At 36.9% G+C, this 26203-nt stretch overlaps 1 protein-coding gene across 2 annotated transcripts in view; it reads left to right on the top strand.

The window, feature by feature from the left end:
* The window catches only part of fbxw7 (F-box and WD repeat domain containing 7), a 164039-nt gene that overhangs the window by 70119 nt on the left and 67717 nt on the right, over positions 1–26203 (top strand). Inside the window, exon 1 of one of the 2 annotated variants that reach the window (XM_026203783.1) lies at positions 16869–17270. The exons of the other annotated variant lie outside the window; for it this stretch is intronic. Within the exon in view, the coding sequence (XP_026059568.1) occupies positions 17046–17270 (225 nt within the window). The 5' untranslated portion in view covers positions 16869–17045. Of the gene's footprint in view, positions 1–16868; positions 17271–26203 lie in introns of those variants that run through there. 2 annotated transcript variants of the gene reach the window in all.

The following is a 26203-nucleotide window of genomic DNA, read 5'->3' as shown; positions in this document are numbered from 1 at the left end:
AACTTAATTTCTGAACTTATCTGTATTGTTTTCTGTATCTGTATTGTATTGACGAACATATGACCACATTCTTTATTTGTATGGATATGCATTTGATGTTGATGGGGTCAGACGAAAGTGACCTCCGAACCCTGCCAGGTTAGTCAGAAGCTGACTCTTCAGCCAACCAAAATGATTGAGACGTGTTTCTGTGGCTCTGAATTGTATGACCTAGGTTTATCAGCCACAGTGACGTTCACACCAGTAATGTCCGTGTGTTTTTTGGCAAGCCATGTGGCACATATAAGCAGTTTCTTTCCAATGTTGTGTATTGGTCAGGCTGAATAAAAAAAGAGAGATTGGGGCTGTTTTTGAGCAAAAAGGAAAAACAAAATGAGCATAGATGGAGAAGAGCGAGGGGAGGGAAGGCAAGAGCGCCCCGACCCTCCTCATCCTCATGATGTCGACACGCTCGTCAGCGCACTGACAGAAGACGACCTGCGAATCTTTTACCATTTCTGTCTGTGACTGAGCTGAATCTCTCCGAGCTGTCATGGGGAACCGCAGTATGAAGAAGGTCGCACTGTTACTGGTGAGTGAATCTCCAGAGAACATCTTATCACATCTGTGTGTGGAGAGCGTCTCATCCGCCTTTTGAAGCCGCTGTGTGTTTTGGATGAGAACACAGTGTTTATCTGATTGAGGCAGCCACAGCAGGGCTGAAGTTCACAGAACAGTGATGTGTGTGGTATTATCAAAAGGATGTGAACGCTTTATCAAGGTTTTTTTTTTTACTAGTGAGCTGTCTGGCTAGTAGGGATGGGGTTAATATGGTTGATTAGTTGACCTTTATTGTTAAGACTGTTGCGCTTCATTTGGGTCCGCAAGAGGGTGCTAGGGGTCCACAGAAATGTTTGGAGAGAAAATGTGTAAATGATTAAATATATAAAGAATATTTTAGTACACTGTTAAAAATATCTGACTTTTTCATCCAAACATTTTGTGGGAGCCGTCTTGTAATGCGCGAAGGGAACAAGATGTTTTTAAGTTGTTTTGTTGACCTTACTTGGACACTCAAGTATTTTAAAGCCTTGTCCTAATGTTCTTCCAGCTTTCTGAATAGAGTCATCTGAACAAACAGTTTTACTTTGCACAGTGTTGTGCAAGTTTTCCAACCTGCATTGCAGCTCAGAAAATGATACAAATTATATTTTAAAAAAGAGAATCGCTTCACATTTTACTGGCTCAATTTAAGCTGCTGTCACTGTTGGTATGCTCTCTTATGGTCCAGATTTCATATTATTTGTTAATCGCCATGTTTGAGATTTGCTACGCCATACTATATTTTGTGTAAAATATTTGGATTTTAAATATATATCAGAGTAAAATGTTTGCCTCTAGCTTTTAAATTGCTTATAAGGCCCATATCATTAAGTTGGCTTAAGGGTTGGACCAATTTCTGTTTTTCAGGGCCAATGCCAGTAATATTTATTACGGATCAAATAGATTAATAACTGATATTTTAAACCGATGTATACGTCTGGTGTAAAAATTAGGGGTGCACGAATCAGGATATATATCGGCCAATGATTAATGCGCATCTAGTCAGTAAAGCCAGTTATCTAATCATTGGTAATTACCATCAGGTGCGTGATTTCACATAGAGCAGCTATTACTACACAGAACCATTTGTTAACTGACAAGCTGCGCGAATCCAAGCTGATAATGAACGTATAGGCTATATTATTATATGTATATTTTCGGCTCGTAATTCCAGCCATTTTTGTCTTTCGCCAAAAAAACAAAAATGCAATTTTCGGCAGCAAATGTGGTGCATCCCTGTAATGAAAAATGCTTAATATTGACTTTGATTATCAGCCAGACCAATTATCGGTTAACCCATATTTGGCATTGAAAATCAAACAACGGTGAAAATAAGGTTTGTATCTTCTTGCACTGCTTAATGTTGAGTAATCTTTGGTTGCCTTGGCAAGAATTGTATTATTTTTGAATTCATTTTAATATAAGTATGTCTTTGGCTTGTGCCTTTTGTTTTTTAGCATTTTACATTGAGTGTTATGGCATTATGATTAGGGTTAGGTATGGATTGGGTTTTATACGATACTGGTGCCATTTCGATACTTTTAAAACGGTACCATTGCCTAAACGGTGTCTGAATCGATACTTCTTTAAAAATAAATGAATTTTAAAAAAAGCCTTAAAAAAGCCTAAAAAGGATAACATTAAAGAATATTTAAAATATTTAAAATAAATCCATAGCATTCACACGCTCCTTGGATGCTTTCATTTCCCAAGCTTCCCTTAATCTATGGCTAATAAATGTATTTCATTATTTGGGTCATTGTTTAATACAAAACCAGACATAATGTTTCTACTGTATCTGTGTCCATCACTCTGATATTTAGTTAAAATGAGTCCTGTCACTGTCTTTAATCAATTCTGTGAATGACTGTTTGGTCTTAGTATACAGTCTTAGGCACATTAGTATTTTCACCCCGAAAAAGGGTTCTAAGCCAGTTATTTTAGATCTTTTGCTTTAGTATATCAGTAGAAATATCAGTTTACAATTCCAAACATTCATTTTGCCATTAATTTTAATAATAATCTAGTGAGATTGTTGAATGCACAAGCAGCCTGACAACAGACTGCCAAAGACTTTACACAGTAGTGCAGGTATAAAGTACGTATAATTAGATTAAGTATATTTAAGTGTAATTAAAGTATGTGTTAAGGGCTAGATTGTTGCTGGAGGAAACAACTGTGGTGTGATGAGCAGTGAATGGAGCGAAAACTTTAGAGTAGATGAGAAACCGATTGATCCCTTGTGACCTTTTGTAAACTGTATTTTTGACAAAGAACTGCACAGATACAGATATTCTAACAATCTGTCGAAAAACACATATAGTGTGTCCTCGGTTTCTGTTTATGTATGCTCGCACTGCTCCGCCGCCATCTGCGGATTGAAGAGCGTGCTGAAAGATGGAGAGAAGACAGCTCTGCTGCCATTTTTATATGAAATTTAAGGTGACTAACTCGATCTCGCGGATTTGAGTATGGTTTATGGAGCTAAATGCTATAGCCCTGCTAAAAAAAAAGCCTAGCGACGCCCATGCTTCTTGTGTACATTACGGAGAACCAGGACATATATTTCAATCGATCGCTCAGGCATTTAAGAGGCACCGATATCTGTGTTCTTTTTCGGTTTGGTGCATACCGGTTCCATAGGTACCATATTGGCTCCAGGTTTCGGTACCCAACCCTAATTATGATGGCAAGTTGAAAGTAGTTTTAAAAATTTAAGTTAAGAGTTAAGTTATTAAACTCTTTGCCATTTCTTTCAGTTTAGTCAGTTTGACTTACAGACTCCTTGTGACTTATGGTACAGGCTCTGTGGCTAGTGTCCTAATCCTCTTGGCTAATCAAGATCTCATTAAGAGCGTGAACAGGAAATGCTGAACCTTTGTAAATGAGGTCGTTGTAAAATATTTTCCTTGAGGAAATGTTGTTCCATCTTGTTTTTTTCTGGTTTGGGATTATGTATTCAGAGCTTTCTGTAGTATTAATGTTGGGCTCTTGGAAAGGCTGTGATAGAAATAACTTTTTTGGTTTTAATGCCAAATTTGTATTCAAAAGCAGCATCCTGTAACTGATAGTGTTTGTGTTAAGCTCAGTAAAGATTGAATTCCCTCATGCAGTGTAACGCACTGAGTAGAATGCAGCACTTTCTCATCTGACGTCATACCCAGAACTCAAGAGTCTTGACCTCAAGGATGATTTAGCACAGTGGTTCTCAAAGTATGGGACGTGGCCGCCGGGGGGGAACACGAGTATTGCATGGGGTGGTGCGGGCCATCATCAGAAAAATGAAAGAAATAAAACAAGCAAAGGATGTAATCTAGAATAGGAGATGGGTTTGTTTTTGTGTAAGGGAAGAGAAAGCCATAGATGAAGTCGCACAGAACCAGGCAATTGCTGGTCATTCAAAAGCTAAAATATGACTATACATATCTTGCTCTCATGTTCACTCAACGTGTCCTCTTGTCGCCTTGCGCCACAACAGCTCTACACTGGCTGTCTGACATTTGTTGCGTCACGACGTGCCACATCCAGTGAAAACAGCGTCACAGATTATAATGGGCTTTACTGTATTTTGCCATTCACGTCCAGTGTAGACACTTTTGTTGGTGAGGTAGAAATATATACAGATATATATTTAATGTGCTGTCAAACGCTAGAAGACTCTTAAGAAAAAAAAAAAAGATTTGCTGTCTTTAACTTAATTGCATCATCTGCATGACCAACTCGCACTGTATAAAGTTACTATGATTTGTTTTGGTAGGTGCATGTAGGACATAGTGAAAAACAGTAACACCTAGGGCTATGCAATTAATCATATGCAAATGTCTGTATATTAAATGCCGCTCCATCTGAAAGCAGGTGATGGTGATTTACCAACAATCACAGAACTGGCTTTACTGATGAGATACGCCCGACAATCGCATGTGATTAATTGCACAGCCCTAGGCACATGTTACTGTTTTCCATTCTTTTTAAGGCCATGTCCACACGAATACGTTTTGTAGTAATACATCTTTTTCTCTCTGTTTTGGCCTTCCGTCCAAACTGATATGGCATTCTTTGCTCTTTGAAAATGCTGTCCAAAGTGGATACATTTGAAAATGCAGTTTGTTCCGTGTGTATCATCTGTAGTGAGCTTTTTTTGAGGCTTTAAGCATGCGCAGAAAGCAAATTTAACAATTTATAATGTTTCAGTGTGGATGAGACACTTTTAGAAAACGCTTAAAAAATACTAGTGTGGACTAAAAGGGTTTTAAAATGAAAACGCTGTTTTCAAATGTATCCGGATTAGACTTGTGCCAGTATTCGGTAATGCGATTTATTGCGGTGATTAATATGCACGGTATTGTTATCGTGGGCACTTCTAAATACCGTGAATAAATATACATTACAAATTATTCCGAATTTGAAATGCATTTTGCGAATAGTATTCCCATCAGCTGGTTAAAATGCACAACATCACTGTATGCTCCTTTAAAGAGCGCGTGTACTCTGATGTAAACAAGCACGCATGAGAAGCACATGGGGAACATGTGAGAGACGCGCTGAATGAAAGCACAATCACTCTCTGACAGCAAGTGGCGCTAAATGCAGCCCTTACCCTGTAAACACAGTAAATAAAGCAGCTGTTACTTTCTAAACCATATTTAAATAATCTTAAATAACCATTCAGATTTGTGTTTTCCCTATGGTGTTTATTACAGAGCCAACTACTGAAATATTTAGACTTAATAGGCTATTTATCTTCAAGCATTCATTTTCTTTTTATTTATTTTTTTCTGGACCACAAATCCCCTAGATATTGTTTTAAAGTGTTTTGATCTTTTATTGTTCATTCACACTTTACATTATGGCTTCATTAATTAACAAACTGCCAATGAAAAAAATATTCTGAACTTTCATTAATCTTAGGTATTCCAATATTTAATAACACATTGTTAAAATTGAAAGTTGCAACCGTGTTGTTTAATAAGCTAACATGAACTTAGACTTGTATTTTTTAACAAAGATTAATAACTTCTATAGTAAATGTAGCTATTGCTCATTGTTTGGCAAGGCATTTATTGAATGAGCACTATGCGATGTCCAAACTGATTACACTATATTTTATGTATTGCACTGTATTTTATGTAAAATCATTTTCTATTTTTAAACCGTCTTAAATTCATTTTAAGTCTAAGTTCTTAAATTGCTTGTTTTATTTTTGTGATTATTTTTCTTCATTACTTTTTTTAAACTTTCTTTTTGAGTTACCATTGTGTATGAAATGTGCTATATAAATAAACTTGTCTTGAATGTTAATGCATTAACTAAGGTTAACTAATGAGGTCTTATTGTAAAGTGATACCTATTGGTTTTTATAGTTCTTTTGCACTTTAATGTGTAAACATTTAACTTTTATATATTTTTCTGTATTGCTTTATTGTTTTAATTGTTTAGTTATTTTTGTTATAAGAGCCATTTAACCTGTTATACTGTATTATGACCACTTTTTTTAAAACAAAATTTCAATACCGTGATAATACCGTATACCGTGATAAAAGCATTATCAATTAACCGGAACAGGAAAATTTGATACCGGAATATCCCTAATCCGGATTAATGTCTACGTAGCCTAAGAAAGAAAAAAAAAAATTGTGAAAGCTCTTTGCATTTAGCATGTAGCTTAGCACATTTTTTATTTTTATTTTATTTTTTTTGCTGAGTAACGCACAATTACATTTTCAAAAAGGCTTTTCTCTAGTGTCCATCCTGTAAACTCCTGTCTGCTCCAAATTCATGGGATCCTTCTTTAGTTGTTCTGTGATTTACAAAAAAAATGTTTAATAATTATGCAGAAGTCTGATGAGTGCTATTTGTTCCCTTGCATTTGTTTTACGTAATATCTATGGTGTAATTAACTTCTGTTGCCAATTTCCTGTGACAGATTAAGCTGCAGACACATCAAGGTTTCCCATCAGAAAGGAAGTGTCATTTCTCTAGAAATCCAAAGACCGAGATGAAAGCAAACCCTTATTATGTGTTATGTGAACCGGGTGCCTCTTTAGATCTGTGCTGATCCTAAGCCATGGGTTTAATGGATTCAAACAGACTATAGAATCAGGCCATGAATAAACACTATGAAAAATGCCCAGAAGGCATTCCTTAAATTAAATCTGTAATTAAACATAAACTAATTAGAAATATATATTTTCATCCACCTCCCCACAAAACCCAATTTTACCCCCTTTTATTTTTAAGAAGTTGGTATAATTGGGACATACATTGAAAATTCTTTGAATCCTCAGAGTAAATTGATGATTATATAATGTGTGACGCTGTTACATACGATTTAATTTAAGTGTGGCTAAAAACAAGCTGCTTTTCCTCACAATTTCTCTTTAAAGCTCTCATCTGAGACTAATTTAGAAAGTTTTAGCGACAGCCGATTAATTGGCTACGAATCCTGCTGTCCTCTGAAGTTCTTGCAGTGTCATTTTAGGTCACAGTCCTGCTGGGTAACTTCTGCGTTGGCCGTCTGATGACAAACAAATGGGAGTACAACAGCTGTTTGATATTCAGGAGAGACCTTGAGCTAAAAATGTTGATGTTAGCTTGTCAATACAATAAGCAGACGTATAGACTGGCTTTGAAAAATACACCCGGGCTAAAGGCGGTGCGGTTCTTTGAAGACTGTATTTACATCAGGCAACCGCATTAAGAGAGCCAAGTGTATTTAAACAGCCTGTGTGTGTTCATAGATGGTCTTCAAAGAAACCAAGATGAAATGGACATGTTATGTCTGGTAACTGAGTGGATTTAAAGCCTCTGCTGTCGTCAAGTGGAGTGGAGGTGGGTCTAATTGCTCTATGATTTCAAAACGTGATTGCGGCATCAAAAGATACACTTTTTTTGATCTGGTCTCAGACTTGAACCTGAGACTCGCTGGCCTCTGACCTGTACGTACAGAACCACTTAAGTGCTGTGTACATGGTGTTTACCGTGTTATTTACACTGGAGAAGATTTCCTGTATTTGCAGGCATTGCTGCATCTGCAGTCTTTAGCCTTGAATTCTGGTTTGGGAAAATGACTGCAATTAATGTCAGCTCAGAAATGGCCTAAAAATAAGCAGTTTGCTGTTTAAAGACAACATGACTTCAGAAATCACCCGGTTTAGTCGTCCTATTGGTCTTAACCAAAAATACTATAGCCTGCCTTTCCTGATTCATTTGAATCCCAGTGGGTGAAGTTTAGCCCCACCCTTCATTATTTATTGTTGAATGTGTAAAATGTGCATTTTAAACTCTTCTGTTTTAGTTAGTAGATTTTTTTTGTTTGTTAGTAATATGAATTTGGACTTAAAACAGTGTTGTGGGGGAGTTAATGTTTCTGATTTGATGCAGATACTTGAGATTTTTTCACCTATTTATATTCATTTTATTAATTTGCCTCCAAATGCAATAAATTCTTAAAATATATGCCAAATATATTGGAAGTACAAAGTAATACACTTAGTAGAGTAAGCACACATTAATACACTTAATAAAAATACCAGTACATATTGTTTTGCCATATTCAAATTCTATATATATCTATATATTTATATATTCTATAAATATCTATATATTTTAATGTGCCGAATATATATATAAATATTCAGAATGATTGTGTACTCTTTTCCCCTTATGGTCATATTTTTGTTTGAAGTTGTTCATGGTGTGCTATGTTTCATCTTACCCCTTGACCTGACACAGCTTACCCTGTGTGTTTTTGGTGTGTTTGTTTTTTCCTCTTGGTTACTGACACTTGTGATTGTGAAAGCAGAAGTCCTGCAGTATAGGTTGATGTATTAGCTTTACCTTATGTCTCCATGAGGACGTCTTTTGTAAATTGGCTCATCTTACCCCACCCTCCTCTATGTGACGAGAGTAACTGGTATGCCAAGAAGCACAAACACACTCACTCTCCCCTCGTCCCCAGGTGCGAGCAGGAAAGCACTGGCACTTTCCCACTCTGGGATCATCTGACTGGCACCATCTGTCAGGCTCCGAGCCTGGAGCTACTGCATCACAGGAAGAGCGCTCTGAATGTTTCATATGCACGTCTCATTACATATGCCCTTTCTCGGGACACAACACCACACATTCATATGGCACGGCTTGTACCGCAGTGTATTTTTGTAGCGTGAACCTAAGAGTGAGAGATCAAGTTGGGTCCGATGCTTTGATCTGAGTCAGTACAATATGTATGTACTGGTCCTTTATTCTTATTTTAAAAAATGCACCAAAACCGAATAATAATGTATTTTTCACTAGTATTAGTAAACGTTATGGATTGTTATTTTGGTCTTTTGTTCAGCTTGATTGGAGGTGACTTTCAATAGTAATTTATTGTGAATTGTTACCCTCTTTTTATCTATGCATCAGACTGACTTCTTTGGCCTTGTGCTTCAGTTGGTTTGGCATTTTGTAACATGAACATTGTGGTTTTATAAGATGGTGTCAAGGTGAAAAAAAAAAAGGTCTCATGACCTCTGTGGTCGGTTCTGTTGAGTTCTATCCCTTTACTCTGGCTGTTTGAAAGGAAGAACACGTCTTGTGAACACCCCTCATCCTCTCTGGGTATTGAGCACTGTCCTGAACTGAAAGTCAATGTGTGGACAGTAATGCAAATTGCTGTTTGATGCTGTAACCAACCACAAAATTAAAAATGAAATCCATTTACCATGTTTGTGTTTAAATACTGAATGCTGACAGGTTTTGAGGTTACAAGAGACAAGAGGTTACAAGTCAAAAGTTGATCTTTTCCATGACTTTTACTTGAATACGAGTCTAATAGAGAATTGACTCTATTCACTTTTTCAGAAGTCTCGTTAAAGGTTTACTAACCTTTAAATAAAAAAAAAAAGGCAAAGGTGCAAAACTGTGTTCAAGAGCGAGTTCGCCCCCAAAAATGGCAATTGTCCTTTACTCCACCTCATGTCTTATGAATCACCGAGTGGATTTGATGGATTGGAGAACAGGGCTCATTAATTTAACCCATTCCTGCACACACACACACACACATGGAGGCGAACTGTCACACTGTCAGGGAAACTGCGTTTGGCTCGTTGGCATGTCGTGTGGTACAAGCATCATGTGAAGAGCTGTGAATAGCACTGGGGCTCTGTGGGTTTAAGACATTGTCATGAAAGCTGCTGTGCTGAACTCCAAGCACGTGTTAAATATGTTCATATACACAAGATTAGCCTACTTGACTTTCAATGGTGCTTAAAGTTTCACTTTTTCTGATTTGTTTTAATATAATACTGTTTTCAAATAGATTGTATGTATATATTTCTTGCATTTGCTTATCGAATAAGCAACAGAATATTTATAGGAATATCTTCAGTAAACAAGTTCTGTAAGGAAAGAGACTGCATCTGTATCTTTGTGATTTAGTTTCTGTAATCTTACTGGCGTCACATGCCAATATTGCCATGTGCAGATGGGATGTTTTCTCTCACAGGTGAGATTATTTCATCATGTGATGAATACTTGACCACGAAGATTATATATTTTGGTTCACTTTATTTGTTCATAATTAGTTTTTAAGCAATAGTTCACATCTTTTAATAGATAAAAATAAAGGTGGTTCTCAACCTTTTTGAGTTCAGGGAATGGCTGGGCAATGTTTTATTCTGATTTACAATCTCTCTCTCTTTCTCTTTGTCTTTCTCTTTCTCTCTCTCTCAATTCAAATGGCTTTACTGGCATGACAAAAATACATTTTGTATTGCCAAAGCATTAAGACAACAAAGGGAATGGTTTATCATCCTTACATTTACATTAGAACACCAGAACATTTATTTATATAACTAATATGTAATTAGTTATATGTGTGTGTGTGTGTGTGTGTGTGTGTGTGTGTGTGTGTGTGTGAGAGAGATATAATTGTATCACTTTCCAGAAGGTGATTCTATTGCTATGTATAAACTCCACTGAGTGAAGTGTTTAGTAATGAAGGTCTGTGTGGTCTCAATGGGGAGGTCTTATTCTTCTGGAAAAAGGTTGGTATCATTCATATTTATAGTTTTCATCATTCGACTTCTGTGGAGCTGTTTTCACACACACACACACACACACACACACACACACACACACACACACTGAAGCATGTACTCTAAACTCTTCAAGAATCTGAGTGTCCTTCACCAGACAGAACTGAAGGAAACTAACATGAGGTTTACACAGCCTCAGCCTCATGCATCTGTAATCTACAGCGCTCTGCTGTCTTATACTTTTATATATTCAGTGTCAGGGTTGTTTATACAGGACTGAAATCTTTCTTTTACCAAAAGATGGCGATTCTTCCCCATTCCCATAAGACAAAAGCTCAAATTGGTTAATCTTGCAAAATAAATTTCCCAATTAGATGTCACTCCAAAATTTTTGAAAAAGTTTGAATTATTTTAATAGTCTAATTTATATATCACGTTAACACAAAAGTGAAATCTAATTTAAACCACCTTACCAACTTTTCTATACATTTTACACAACACAGATTGCGTCAAAGCATCTTTACGGAGTTAAACAGAAAAACACTGTCAAGTAGTAAAAACAAAATGCAACTTTGCCATAAAAATAAAAAGAGGACAATAGCAAAGTCAATTCATTATTGATTCAGTGATGTCATCGTCCAGCTCAGTTCGGTTCTCTTTCAGTAGTGTCTGTGCAATCAGATCGTTAAGTATTGCCAAAAAATAAGTGTCCCAACTAAGCAAGCCAAAGGTGACTGTGGCAAGAAACCATAAATCCACCATAACCCCCCCCCACATAAATACGGTTCTGCTTTACATGATGAACAGTAGCATTTGAGTACATTTATGTGCCAGTTTTAACCTCAAGACAGAAGGACATCAGGACAGTACTCTGACATCATGTCTGGCTGAGCAGACGACTCCTTCCTCTGCCTCGCTTGTGTTTCCTGTGAGGTGGAACTTTCTTATGGGAGCCCTTCAAAATGTTGCCTGGCAACCCCCATTATCAGCCCATCCATCTGCTCAAAGACTCACTGGAGTGTAAAAGTAAGATGATGAACAGGTAAAGAGTGGCTAGATGCTGTTGCAATGAGGAAACTACTACATTTTTGGATGAAGTGTTGATGCAGATTGTCTATTAGAGATGATACAAGGGCAGGTTCAGCTTTGTTTACCAAGTATTTACAGTCTTTGTCACCAAACTAAGAAAATTCAGTGCCAAAAAAAAGGAATAGCAAAATCATCATCTTGCAGTTTCATGCAGTTCCACTGTTTGGCACACGAGGCCGCCAAACACTCGAAGTTCTGATTTGATTTGAGTCTACAGCACATCAGGTATTTCAAGCTAAGATTACCATAATAACATGCACCAGCTCTATCACAGCTGTCCTGGGAGAAGCTAGAAGATGTTTGGAGCAGCTACACCAGTAACAATCACAGGCCTCTCTGTTAATATAATATTCTCATCACAACACTTCAGAACTCTAGTCTATGCTGCTAAACGAGGCTCAAATCCGTGTTTTACCCATTTTATATTTGATAATGTTATATACCGTCATATAACGGCAAAAATCACAACATTTTCAGTTCCAATATGGACCACTTTTACATATGGATTTTTTATTTTTTACTGCAACGTGACTGCAGTGTGTTTTTGCCACTTTAACTCAACACTATTCAACATTATGTAATAAATGCAGTACATAAATATCAATTATGCATTGATGCAAGTTGTCAAACCTGACAGTAAGAATTTAAAATTACATTTTGTCTATGCCAAATCATGGTTTCCCCTAAAATATTAGCAGCACAGCATTGATAATAATAAGAAATGTTACTTGAGCATCAAATTATGATGGTTCATGTGACACTGAAGACTAAAACACAACTAAAATACATTTTAAAATATATTTACAGTTGTTTAAAATAGTAGTATTTCACAATATGCATTTATTCTATATTTGATCAAATAAATGCAGCCTTGGTGAGCACAAGGCACTTCTTTCAAAACATTAAAGAAATCATACCAATCCCAAACGTTTGAATGCCGGGGAATAAAAATAAAAAATATAAAATGTGAACAGCCTTTGAGACAACCTAAAAAAAGATAAGTTGTAATACTGTATCTGAATCCAACCTTTCTAACAGAGAATAAATGAGAACTGCTTTAAGACCAGTGCTGTACTCTTTTTTTTTTTTTTTTTACTTTTGTAAGCAGCTTTGTGCTTTGCTCTTATTAGAAACTGTAGAAGGAATGTGGTGCTATGCAAATGCTGCTCGAACTATTATTAGTTCTTTGACAAAACTTACAGTGGTTTTATGAACAAGTGTTGGAACGCCCTTGCAAACTGTTCGTGTGGAAATCTCTCGTTTTGGAGCTTCACCGTAGGATTGCCTTTTGTTCTAATTGTGCTATTGTCATAAAACTTTGTCCCTGAAGAACCTAGTGAAGAAAACTTCTTCCCTCAAGCAGCTTAAACATAAATGATTCATGAGCATTTGAAATTTTAATCGCTCATTTGGTTGTTTTACTCTCAAATGAGTCTAGTGCAGGCTTTTGGCCTTGTGTGCTTGTGAGCACTACATAGTTATGCTGTATGAAGTGTAATGCTCACACACAATAGTCTCTGAAACTTAATTATTTTGTTTTGGAGCAGTAGAGGAAGAAGAATGTGTATGGTTTCTTTCGTCTCAGTACTTTTATAATTATGAGTAGAAAGCCACCGGACAGCTTGCCACAAAACGCCTCCATTAAATTATGAAAATATAAATAAATCTATTTTATAATGTCACCCAAATCCCATTATAATCAGAATGTATATCCTCATAATGTAAGTGTTTTTTTTTTCTGTCTGCGTGTGTAAACCCAGTATCATGGTGGAGTTTACAGCAGATCTCATTAATTTAACCTGTTCTTGCACATGATTGTGAAGGTGGGCTGTCACACTGTTTGCCACATTGGGTGTTTTTCAAGATGACCCCTGTGACCTTAAGAAATGCCTCATGTCTTTGCTTCTGGCCACTGAAGTGAAAGCGTGTCAGAGCATGTGTGTCTGTCTGTCTCCTTCACTGTAGGTACAATAGAATAGTGAATAATGCTAAGACTAGTGTTGATCTACTCATAGCAGTATTTTCCTCATATTTTTTGTCTTTCGAGGAGCACTATATATTTGAATTAACTATTTTTGTCCAAAAAATGAAAGTTGAGTCCAACATTGTCATAAAGCTAGCAATATATATTACTTTGTATGTCAAACATAGCAAAATGTAAGTGATCATTTGGTCTCATGTCAAATCAGATGATTGTTCAACTCATGTACTGTATAGATCACCAAAATGAAATGGTGGTTGACCAGTATATCACCCAAGGCCGATATATTAGCTGATATTTGGCATTTTTCAAATATCGGCAATAATGGTATACCGATATATCACCACGGCCAATACATCAGATATTCGATATTTTGTCTATATGTTTTTCTACTTGTCCAATGTGTTTGAGGCGGGACTTTTATTTTGATGGTGTTGAGAAATGCAGCATCTCAGCGCACGCAGTACTCACTCTCTCTCTATTCTTTACTGTCATTGTTAACAGTTCTGTCTAATACGAATAGAAGTCTGTCTAATAATCAGATAAAACGGTTAAACAAAGGAATTAATGTATACAAGGAGTATTATAACGATTGCTTTTATATTATTAGTAATAGAAAGGCAAACATTATACTTTCTCATTTGCCATCAGCATTAAGCAAATACACATTTGTTTCATTTAAATAAATCTTTGAAAGATTAATGAACATTTTTTTTTTTACAAACCTTGCAAACTTGTTCCAATCCATCTTGCGAAGTGTGTATTTTTATCCAGAATGATCGCGTGTTGTCCGTGTGAATTCAATGCTTTAAACTTTAAACTTGTGATTTCAAATTATGCTGCGCTTTATGCGTTTGCCCACTGTCATATTCATGTCATTTTCTCTGTGTGCTGTATGTAAAATGAGTGTTACCCTGGCTTTATTTGAAAAATTTGATTCCCAATGCACACAAACTTCCCAGAATACTTTGTGCCCTGATGGTTAAAGTGTTTACTTCCTTTTTTTAATTATATTTTTATCAAATATTTATTTATTTGTGAAAAATACTTTGTCATCTAAAGTGTATGTTTATTTTACACATTTATTTTTTAATCCATTGTCAAATGATTTCAAATTTCTTAAATATTAATAAAATATGATGATAAAAAAAAAAAGATACCAGCTTTATATTGGCTATCGGCCACCCTGCTTTCCAAGATATTGGCATTGGCTTTTAAAAAACTAATATCAATTGACCACTAAAATCAAATATGGTGACATCAGTAACATAGTTTTTGGAGCCTTTTAGGTGACATTCTGTTAGAGTTGGGTTTTATTTTCTCACACGTAGCCCATGTTTTCCTTAGAGTGAAGTTGTGGTTTGATCTGTTTTTGATCTCCTAAATGAAAATTCCCTTTTCTTCCCTTATAGACCATAGTTTCTTCCCCCAACAGCCCTAGAGAGGCTATATTTAAAAAGCGACGGGCATGCAGAATAAAGGATTCCTCCTAACAGAAGGCTGTGCCTGACATTCTGCAGGAGCCAGGGTTAAATCCCTTGCATTTCTGGCATTCCCAGCAATTACCTTGTGCCAGTCATGCTAACAGGCCGAGGCTCAGCACTGCACATACGGCGCATAGTTGTGTGCCATGAGATTAGGGCAAGGCTTATCTGGGTCTGTATGAAGTGAGAGGACCGAAGCTTTTGGGTTTCCAGGCCAGGGCTAAAAATTAGATCGGCCCTCTTGGGTCAATTTGACTCTAATAAACCCTGTGTGTCTGCATCTTAGGACCACTATTATTCAACAAATGTACACTGTACTAAAGAATTTGAATAATTTGAAATTAAAATATAAATATTAATGTCTTTTTTTTTTTTTTTTTTTTTTTTTTTTTTCACTGGCACTGAAACTTTTTAAACCCCCAAATCTAAATATTCTTTTCTCAACTCAACCCATGAAGTGGGCTTGGCTGTGTAGCATTTGTTTCGATATAAAAAGCAAAATAGTTTTGTTGTTCTGTAATAATTTACAGCAGTTTTTCCCTTTACTGGTTTTCAATGGTGATGTGATCACTAGTGTGACACAAAAAGATAATAAATAATAAAAAAATAAAAACTGTCTATGGCTGCATCCAAATAGGCAAAAAGCGGATAACTAAATTTTTAAGATTTGAAAGTGAGGACGCAGGAAAGGAGTTGAAATGCCAAAGAACCCATGCAACTGCTGTCGGTCAAATGACTATAACAGCAGGATGAAAACAGAAAGTCTGGATTACATTCATACTATACGGAACATAGTTTTCTTTTTAAGTCACAAAGTACTTGTAAAAAAAATAAAAGGTCCCACTTAGATAAAGATTTCTGATTCTGCCTAAATGTAAACCTGTGATTTGTCTTTATCAGTGTTTCTCAGCTCCAGACTCGAAGAAGATGAGTTGAACCAGGTGTTTTATTAAGAGAGACATCTACAATTTTCTGGTTGTAGGCTGCATCACAATAATGGCAAGATGTCCCATTTTCAATGTAGTGTCTTCGTGGGTTAAAATGGTACGTACATTGCAATGATTTATGAACCGATGACTGTTAATGGTTCAAACTCTGAAGATGTCAGTCTTATGAATCTTTCACTGAATCAGTCAGTGGAATCAACATCTGACTCTCACTGAACTGCAAGGATTATGAACCTTAAATCATTTTATTTCTGGCTTCTTTATATGAATGCGTTATGAGAGGTGGATTTAGGCACCCCTACTGCTTTATGCAGAATCCTGTAGGAACACTGGTTTTCTAGCCTTTAAAATGTCAATAGACAGCATGACCGCTGTCAGTCAACTGATGGCCATTATAAATCAGTGACTCTTAAACAGGACCTGTTTAAGCTTGCATACTTTTCCTCTTTTATTAGGCATACAGATTTAAACTTGGTTAGTAGTTCTGTCTGTTTATAATGTAATGTTTTTCACTGTTGGCAATCCATGTGTCCCTTGTGTTCTTTAGGTGCGTATTCAAGTTCTCATTTAATCAAACTTGGTGTTTTACTATAAAGGTAGAGATGTAAATGAGTATCTCTGATGTGAATATCAGAAGCTGCATTGCTCCATGGTGGGCTAGGGGAGTATATTCCTGTGATCATGTGCTTAGGTGGGGGTAGTCCAGTACAGGACAGCTGCCGCTAGGCCCAACAGACTCACAGATGACATCAGACCCTCGGATATTTTAAAAGGGGCCACAATCCAGGGCAGTGAGCTTGGTGTGGACACTCAGAGCTGTTGTGTCTCTTAAAGCCCAGAAACATTCTATAGAGTTGGTTTCTTGAGAAATTCAGTGATTGTGCCACTGACCAAATCCCACAAATTTGCCTCTACTGGGATATGACCTACTAGCTCTGTGTTAGCAATGCTGCGGCATTGCCCCTTTCCCCGTTTCTCTGCTGCCAGCCCAAGGAGAAAAATGACCAAGTCCTCGGGCAAGGAAAAGGCTCCCCAGGCTCTCCCGGAGAGCCAGGCACTGGAGCTGGCTGACCCCAAGGATGTCACCAAGGAGCCTATACCCCCCCAGAAAGTCCTCAAGATCTTCAGCATCAACATTATAGCTCAAAGTCTGCCCTTCTGTCGCAGACGGGTGAGTCGCAGGAATCTAAACACAACTATGCCCTACAGCATGCATGGTTGAATTTTGTCTTGTCGAAATGTTTACTAGCATGTGTAAATAAGTAGACAATCTATTCTTGGTCAGAAATGCATCTTTATTTTCACTCTTGATGCGAGTTTGCATTGGGCATTTTAATCATTGTGATTTAAAAAAAAAACATTTTGCTTTAAACAAACATTTAGACCTGGAATAATACCAGTTTATACCCATTCCTAGTATATGTGTAATTCAGTGCTTTCTGGTGCTGGTTAAAATGCATCGGAAACTGCTGGGATTGTGAGTCATCATTCAACCTTCAGCCTCCCTGTCGTTCTTAAACCAACAATAGCAGTAATTGCTTGGGCACAGTCAGGAGACCCAATATAGCAGCGCAGGTCTGTGAGCATGTCATGCTGTGCTGCATTGCTGTCATTTTAATGTTACCTTCTTAGACATCACACACATTATTCAATAAAGTCATGTATGTAGCGACATTTTTTGTTTTGACAATTTTTTGTTTTTTAATTGAAGGAACATGGGGAATCATATTGACCAAAACGGATATGGGGATAAAAAATAAATATTCTTTTGATTGGTTTATTTGTCATGATTTCTTTAGGGCTGTCCCAGTAAAGGAATTTCCCTGATTATAATTATGAATGGTAATTCTGAGGGTCTCAATAGAGCGGTATGCCATGCAGTATTAGCAATATTATATTATATATATATATATACATACACACACAAACAAGTAGGGGTGCTGCAGCACCGCCTTTCATGTAGCCTGAGAGAAAAATGGGCGGGCTGAGGGGTGCGTGTTGAAAATAAGTAAATTAAAGTAATTTTGCAATTAAAATTTTGCAACAAAAAAAAAATAATTTTATTAATTCATATATTCTTTAAAAATTATAGAAAAAGTAGCCTAAGCCTGCAACACAAGCAAGGGTTAACTTGAGTTAAATCAAATTTACTATGAAAATGATTACAACTTTTTAAACTGACTTAACAGTTTAACCATTATTTTTTGATCATATTATTACCTGTAACATCTGTGGTGTACTCACATCAAAATGAACAAACATTTCTACAACCAGTGCAAAGAAACAGCAGAGAAAGAGCGACAGGTTGTAAAACAAATACAAAAATGTTCCCCTTAATTCAAAAGAATGCTAAGTTTGTGGCTCATTAGGCTCTACAATAAAATAGTAGCTGCAATGACATATTCACTTACATTAAACTTTTTTTATAAGTCTAACAAAATTAACAAGTATAATGTGTTTTACCCGCATTGTAACCCAAATAATGTGTATTTGTTACAATATAATGAGTTCATATTCAGAAACCAATGAAACTGCAAGCAAATATAGCATTGAAACAGGAAGTGAAGTAAATAAGAGAATGACAAAATAATGCTCCACATAATAAAACATAAACCTGACAGTAAGATTGTTAGGCTATTGTTTGCCTATATGTATAACATTTCATTCTGATCCTCAAATCCGACTGGACAAGGGACTTTCTATTGCTATTTCCACTTGCGTGCGTTCTAGACGGGCTGTCAGTCAGTGCAGTTGGATTGTTGCGTCACAAGATGGTGGCAAGGGACCGTTTTTGAGTGAGTCTTCATTCAACTACACGTTCAAAAACGCTGATTTATTCAAAGAGAGACATAATGAAAAATGCTGTTAAAATCATTTTAACTTCGAGTGCCACGTTAGAAGGCTCAGCTGACAACTGCGTCGATGCTAAAACAGAGATTTGGCTTTCCTTGGACATATGACAACCTATTTTCACACATGTGACTCACTAGTAATCGCACATGCTCAGTCGATCTTTCCTTCATTCACTGTCTGTTTAGGCTGGTTAAGTGCAAATCTACTGAGCCTATGCACAAATCAGCATGGTACACATTATCATTACTAACTTAATATTCAGTACACATGCACAAAGCGTAAAACCAGAAAAGCATAACCCTATGAAAAAACAAAATGCTAAAATTTGCATTCCTCTGCGGTTTGCTCATCAATAGCACGGTATTGCGATATTGCGGTTATCGCGACAGCCCTACTTTAGTCATCAGCAAGATCCTATCCGGTGACCTTAAAAAGACTTGCCTGGGAGTTCCTATTTTTAACCCTGCCCAAATCCTGAGAAAATGTATTGGTTGGCTAGGAAAGCAGCTGCTCTCTGGTGTTCGCAACGTCCTACCAATCCCATAATACAGCGACGCGTGTGCTGCATAGTCAAAGCGGGAGAGGCCGGAAGGACCCTGCACGACAACACTGTTCATGGACAACTCACTGCAATGTTGTGCCGCGCCAACTGGCTTAAAGTTTGACTCATGACCTTCTAGTACCAGCCATTAGAAAAAAAAAAAAAGCTGTTTCTCTTATTGGAAAATAATTAGGGTACAACAAACAAACAATGTTTGTTTCTTCAAGTGGGTCGGCTTTAATTTATATTCCTCATTACTAAATCATACTTTGATAAATATCTTTTTATAGACATTGCCATTTATGGCAGCCTCTATTGTAGTCTTAGGTGTCTAATGTCACTGGCTTTTACATTTAGCTTCCAAATATTGCCGTTATTTTAAACTTTCTAAACCTTAAGCAACCTTTATCTGGAATTTGAGTAATGAACAGTTATAGGAATGAAGGTGATTAGTTGTGTGATAAATATGTAGAGGAAGTGTGTGAAAATAATCTATCATTCCAAAGTTTGGGGTCTGTAAATTAATTATTTTTAATACTTTAAATTAATACTTTCATTTAGTAAAATAGCATTAAATAGAACCAAAATGATATTAAAAAGACAAAACTTGGAAGATTTTTAATTTAATAAAATGTTGTTCTTTTGAGCCTTCTGTTCATCATTTTCACACCAAAAATTAAGCAGAAGTAGGGTTTTAAGCTCAATGTTTCTTTTTTGCATTGAATCGCCATAATAGAATAATCTTGTACCGCTCAAGATTTGACTAATGGCTGCTGAAAATTCAGCTTTGCTAGCACAGGAGAAAAAAAGCAAAATTTAAAAAAATATTCTAAAACATTTCAAATTTGTACAAATATTTTGCAATTATGCTTTTACTGTATTTCTGATTTAAATGCAGCCTTGAAAAAAAAAAAAAAAAAAAGCAGAATAAAATGGTCTGTATCACTAATATGCACATGTTTTTTTCCAGAAGATTATCTTTCAGAAAGAGTCCTCTTGAGGCTTGTCTTTGTATATGAGAAGCGGCATTCAGAATTAATGTTGTCCCTTCCTTCTTTGTAAAACCAGGCCTCAGTAGAGACTGTGGAGTCTCTCAAACCGGAGGAGGAATAGACAAGGAAAAAATAGATCTGTAAACCTCAACATCACAAAACAGGCGTTCCCCATGCTTCCAAATGAGCAGCTGGTTTAGACACCACCTCGCAGAAGTGACTTCCACCAGCTGGCCCCAGTGAATGGAATAGTTTGAATTTCTTATGGTCCCCATAGACCAAAATAAGATCCATGAAACTTTGCTCAGCAAGAGTCCACTGAGGATAAAGAACAAGCTTCTTTTATCAGTGTAGAAAAGAAAATGGCAAAGACTCTCAGCAGGGTTGAAGTTTAGGATGAAAATGCTCTTTTTCACACCCAAATATTCTGTCTTTTATATTGAGTCAGTTTCATGGCAAAAAAAATTCTTTCTTCCTCCAGTTCGACTTTCTTAGCCCTTGCCCCATCTCAGAGTCACTCGTATAAATAGCTGGCAATGGAATTTCCAATGAAGACATGCTGAGGGGACAATACCTTCTATTTTTCCCAGGCCTGGTATAGAAGTCAGCTGTTTCGGAAAAGACCCCCAGGAAATGAGCTTGAGTTTTCACGCCAAAGCACTTGGGTGCGTATTGCTTTTCTATTCCGGTTCTGCTTTGCCATTTAGGTAAAATGATCCGGTCCTGCCCATCAGTGCTATGCCACTGCCATGAGCACCATCAAGAGCCATTTGCTACTTGAGCTCTTAAACCTTTGGCCTGTAAGTCTCACTATGCCAGTTTCCTTAAAGAGATAGTTTACCCAAAAATGATAATTTACTGAACCTCCCATGATTCCAAACTAGGGATTCCAATACCACTGATTTTGTTTTCGATACGATACAGATAATTTTAAAAGCCAGTGTTGCCAATACCGATATGATACTTCTAAATGTAACTTTTAAATTATGAAATTTTAATGATACCCACTTGACTTTATATTTGAAATGCAATTTAACATTCAGTATACCTTAATTCTCACTTATTAGGTTATATTTTTGTTTACACACGTTTAAAGTGTTTACTGTAGTGGTAACCAATGAAATCTACAAATACTATAGTTGAACTACAATCACTTTAGTGAAGCCATGGTTTATTTTCATTAGGGACTGCCGGTGACAGGCTGTTCCACGTCCACGCTTAAATACAACCTTTTTATTCTGACAGTGTATGATTTATATTAGTCTACATTACAGAATAGAACATGATCAATATTAACTTTTAATGTAGGCTATAATTTAAATGAATGTAATTTCACAAACTATGTTGGCTACCATTTTAGTTTGTTTATTGTCAAATCTCAAACATGTTTTCTGTCCTCCTAAGCATTGTTCTGGGCTTCCGTTCCCAAAACCATCAATGCTTTCTTATAAAACGCAGCTTTTTGAATGCACTGTCAGAAATTAGTCAATGCCCTCTGTTAGGGTTGGGGCACAGAGACGATGCCATAGTCCATTGCCGACTGGCTGATCGTGATTCCCTTCGCAATTCGCCTCATCCCAATACCGTATTTAGAAAGAAAATGACATGTACTATGGAATCCCTAAAGGGAATAAATATGAGATGGGAGGAAAATCAATGGGTAATTAATCTTAATAAATTTAGGTAATTTTGGGCATCAGGGAGACGCTATTTTGCCTGCCATTGAAACTGCTTTTGAATGCATGATTACTTTTTAGTTTCAATTTCACTTTCAAGATTGAGATCGCATGTAGTCTACATGTTTATACTACGGATCAGCAGTACTTACCACACATTTTGCAAAATTACATGTTTGTCAGTGGTGCTGAGGATCTGCAAATCATTCGCTGTCATCCTCCGTCATCTCTCCTTTCTCAGTTTATGTGGTAAGTGAAATTGTATGTACTGTAAAGTAACAGGCAATCGTTTTCTAAATACTGATTCACACTTCGGGCACCCCCCCCCCCCAACCCCGATGTCATCGTCCATCATGATGTTTCACTGTAGACATTGTCCCATGTCAATTTAATAGACATCGACTTTCAACATTTGCGTGTGTTCAGATGAGCAGGTATAGTTATATCCTACATGTATTTGCTAACATAGGTTATTCGTCCAATTCAATGCATATTGTAAACATTTTAAAATAAAAATAATATTACTGGTAAATAAAATAAACCTTAGTATAATTGTTTTTTTTTTTTTTTTTATTTGAGTACCGAGGCCTATCACTCAAATAGCCTTTATGGAGTGGCTATGTTTGCAGCTTGGTGATTTGGAAAAATAATTCAGTTGTTATTTGTATGGTTTATGTGGTCATATGGGGTATGCCAACATATACGGGACAAACTGATGCCTTAAATACAGGACGATTCTGTATTATTGGCAACCCTTTTTAAAACGTGAAAGAGAGTTGTCTCTGGGTACCCCTAGTGTTCGGGGACCTGGGCTGCAGGCCATATTTCCCATTTGGATAACGTGGCCCTGCTTTCAATACTTGCATCAGTATCACTATATGGATACTTCAGGATCGATATGCCCATTCCAACACCCAACTACTCCAGCATGAAGCAGTTGTTTTAAATTTCAACTTATACAAAAGAAAAAAGGATCTTACATTTGATTGGCAGGGTACTATACTTAGTCTCTCTAAAGTTTCTATAAGAAGTCTTCTTAAAGATGTTCTGAAGTGTGCAAGAACTGAAAGGCCTTCTGTGTGTTTTTAAAGTGAGCCATGTGCTCCGTCTCATACGACTCGAGAGCCCTGTAGCACGTACAAACAAATTTAAGTGTGGTAGATGTTACATGCTGTACAGTACAGGCTTTTTTAAGCTCTGGCTTTGAGGGTTGTCTGTGCACTCTGATTTGTTTTGAAGTGTTTGTGTTTCTATGCACTGCAGTTAGTTCACCATGGAGGCTTGATTTTAAATTGAGACAAGATGGTGGATGTATTCGTGTATTGGCAATGTGAAGCTCACACAGGTCTTATCATAAATCAGAAAGGCAAATAGGTCTTTATCATGTCTCATATCATGTCTTCCTTTTTCAAGATTCTATAAAATGGACTGCAACATTTTGATGCCATAATTCTCCCCAGGTTACTTGGTAAGCTTTACACAGCTTTGCAGACCATCTGTATTGCTGCCTTTAAATTAGAATATATAATTTTATTTTTTTTTTTTTTGCCAGCCTTTTCTAAGCTGTTACTCATTTAAGCAACAATTAAGCAAACTAGATAATGGGCTACACTAAAAGCTATTAACAAAGGTCTATAGCTATGGTGACCATATGTACCCTTTATATGGGACAGGTCCTGTCCAGGATTTATATATTGCCTAAAACATCCAGAGTAGTTTGACCAATAGCATGCAGTTATTTTACATAATTGACCAATCGTGGCACGTGAGAAGGTGAGATCTACAGAGAACGATCAAAGCGTTGCAAATACATGCATAGGTTTGGTTATTCGATTGACTTCGTTTGCGTCGCTGCGCAGTGATCATTATACGACACCAAAGTACTGCGAGAGAGATTAGAATGCATAAGGAGCTGTCTGCTCTGCTCTCTATAGCTCTCGTGAATGGCATACAGTGATCGATCTGCAAAGTGGGGAAACCGTGGCCTAGTGATTAGAGTGTTTGACTCCTAACCCTAGGGTTGTGGATTCGAGTCTCGGGCCGGCAATACGACGACTTAGATGTCCTTGAGCAAGGCATCGAACCCCCAACTGCTTCCTGGGTGCCGCAGCATAAATGTCTGCCCACTGCTCCGGGTGTGTGTTCACAGTGTGTGTGTTTGTGTTCACTGCTCTGTGTGTGTGTGCACTTTTTTGATGGGTTAAATGCAGAGCATTATATCAATTCACTTTCACTTAAAGTGCAAACAGACAAAAACTGGATATTTTATACAGTATAGATATCCTGGCAAGGATGTGTCCCATAAAAATGGCCCGTATGGTCCACCCCATCTATAGAAAAGGGTGCTTTGCTGATATTGCTGGTTCTCGCACATGCAAAGAGAGAGAGCGAAAGTCTTACCACACTAAATCGACGTGCTACATGTAAACTATATTCTTTGTTGTATTTTCCTGTCAAAATAATGGAGTTCATTTAGAATTATTTAGCTGTTTAGAACAAGCAGAATATAGGCCGGCTTCTCCTGTAGTGGGTGGAGCTAATGCCCAAATGGAAATTTAATTGGCTGGCACTGATCTATTACTGTCCCTGTTTCCAGCAAATCAGTTCGACCGAACGCAGACAACATGATTAATATTCATGAACCCAGCAGCTCATCAATCCGTAGTGCATTGTGTATTGTTAGAATGGTAGTAGAATTGGTTATAGTATTATCTTTTAATAATAGTAAATATGATCTATTACTTTTTTATTTTTTACAGAAATCCTGAATGGCCAACAATATCTTAAGCATCACCACCAGTCTTAAGTTCAGTTTAAATGACAAATATGCATTCATACTTGGTTACCAAGTTTTAGTTCTAATCATTAAAGTTCTATCATTAAATAGTGCTTAATACCATATTATAATACTTGACTGACTGATTAAGAAGCTAAGATTTAAGAACCTGTGCCATTTTACAAAGATAAGCTGATTGGAATCATATATATATATATATATGTGTGTGTGTGTGTGTGTGTGTGTGTGTGTGCGTGTGCGTGCATGCGTGTAAAATAGTACATCAGGCTGGCGAGTAAACCAAAAAATTTACTAACCAATGGCGATTGTATTGCCAAGGTGTTCGTAGAGGGTTGCTCTCTCTTTCTTTCTCACACTCTCTCTCTCTCTCCTTTTAAATTTTTTTTTTTTTTTTACATATGTCAAATTTAATGTATGCATTCAAAGCATTTTTACCATATAGTGAGGATTAGAAGGAATTTTAGATCAATTTTCTCTAAATATATCTTGTGAAACTGAAACATAATTGTCATTTGGTTAGCTTCATGATCCATACCCCTATGATTTTTATTTTCCTCTGAAGAACATAAAGACATAACAGAGAGAAATCAGAATGGTTTGGTAATAGTTTTGGGGGTTGGGGGGATCACTGGGTTGTAATGTATAATGAAACAAAATATTTACCTTATAGATGTATAATCGTGCATTTGTATTAATTGTTAAGAAAGGGATCAGATTCTCCAACTCTATTTTAGAACAGAGTTTTCAGAAGCACACATTTATTACCTTAGTCCCATTTGAAGTAAACATTCTACTATTGCACTGTGGGTATAGAAGTTCAACCCAAGGCTCATTCTCGATCTTGCGGATAATTCTGAAAAGGGCAAAAAATAGTTTTCACATTTATTGAAACTCTTGCCCTTCTCTCTTGGCATTATCCCAAATGAAAATGGTTTTACTTGGGTAACCTTTTCTCACCTTCTTGTGTATGAGCACTGTTTGAGTATCCAGTCAGCTGATGTGTACTCCCACACTTCTGCATGGGCTCCTATAGGTGAAAGATGATGGGATTGCATTGCCCTTGAGCTCCAAATAACGCTCTGTGAAGGCATCTGCCCAACGCTATTCTGAGCATGCCCATTCCAGCGCTGGACAGACAAACAGAAAGTGTTGGGCAAACAGTATTGTGGCATTCTCCATATGGCAAGGCTGGACCCCCACTAACAGACATGATGGGATGTCAGCTAATCTGTCACATGTTGTCAA

The sequence above is a fragment of the Carassius auratus genome, chromosome 26, assembly GCF_003368295.1.
Source record: "Carassius auratus strain Wakin chromosome 26, ASM336829v1, whole genome shotgun sequence".
Taxonomy (NCBI): Eukaryota; Metazoa; Chordata; class Actinopteri; order Cypriniformes; family Cyprinidae; genus Carassius; species Carassius auratus.
Note: the sequence above shows the minus strand (reverse complement) of the source record. Positions and strands in the feature narration are given on the sequence as shown.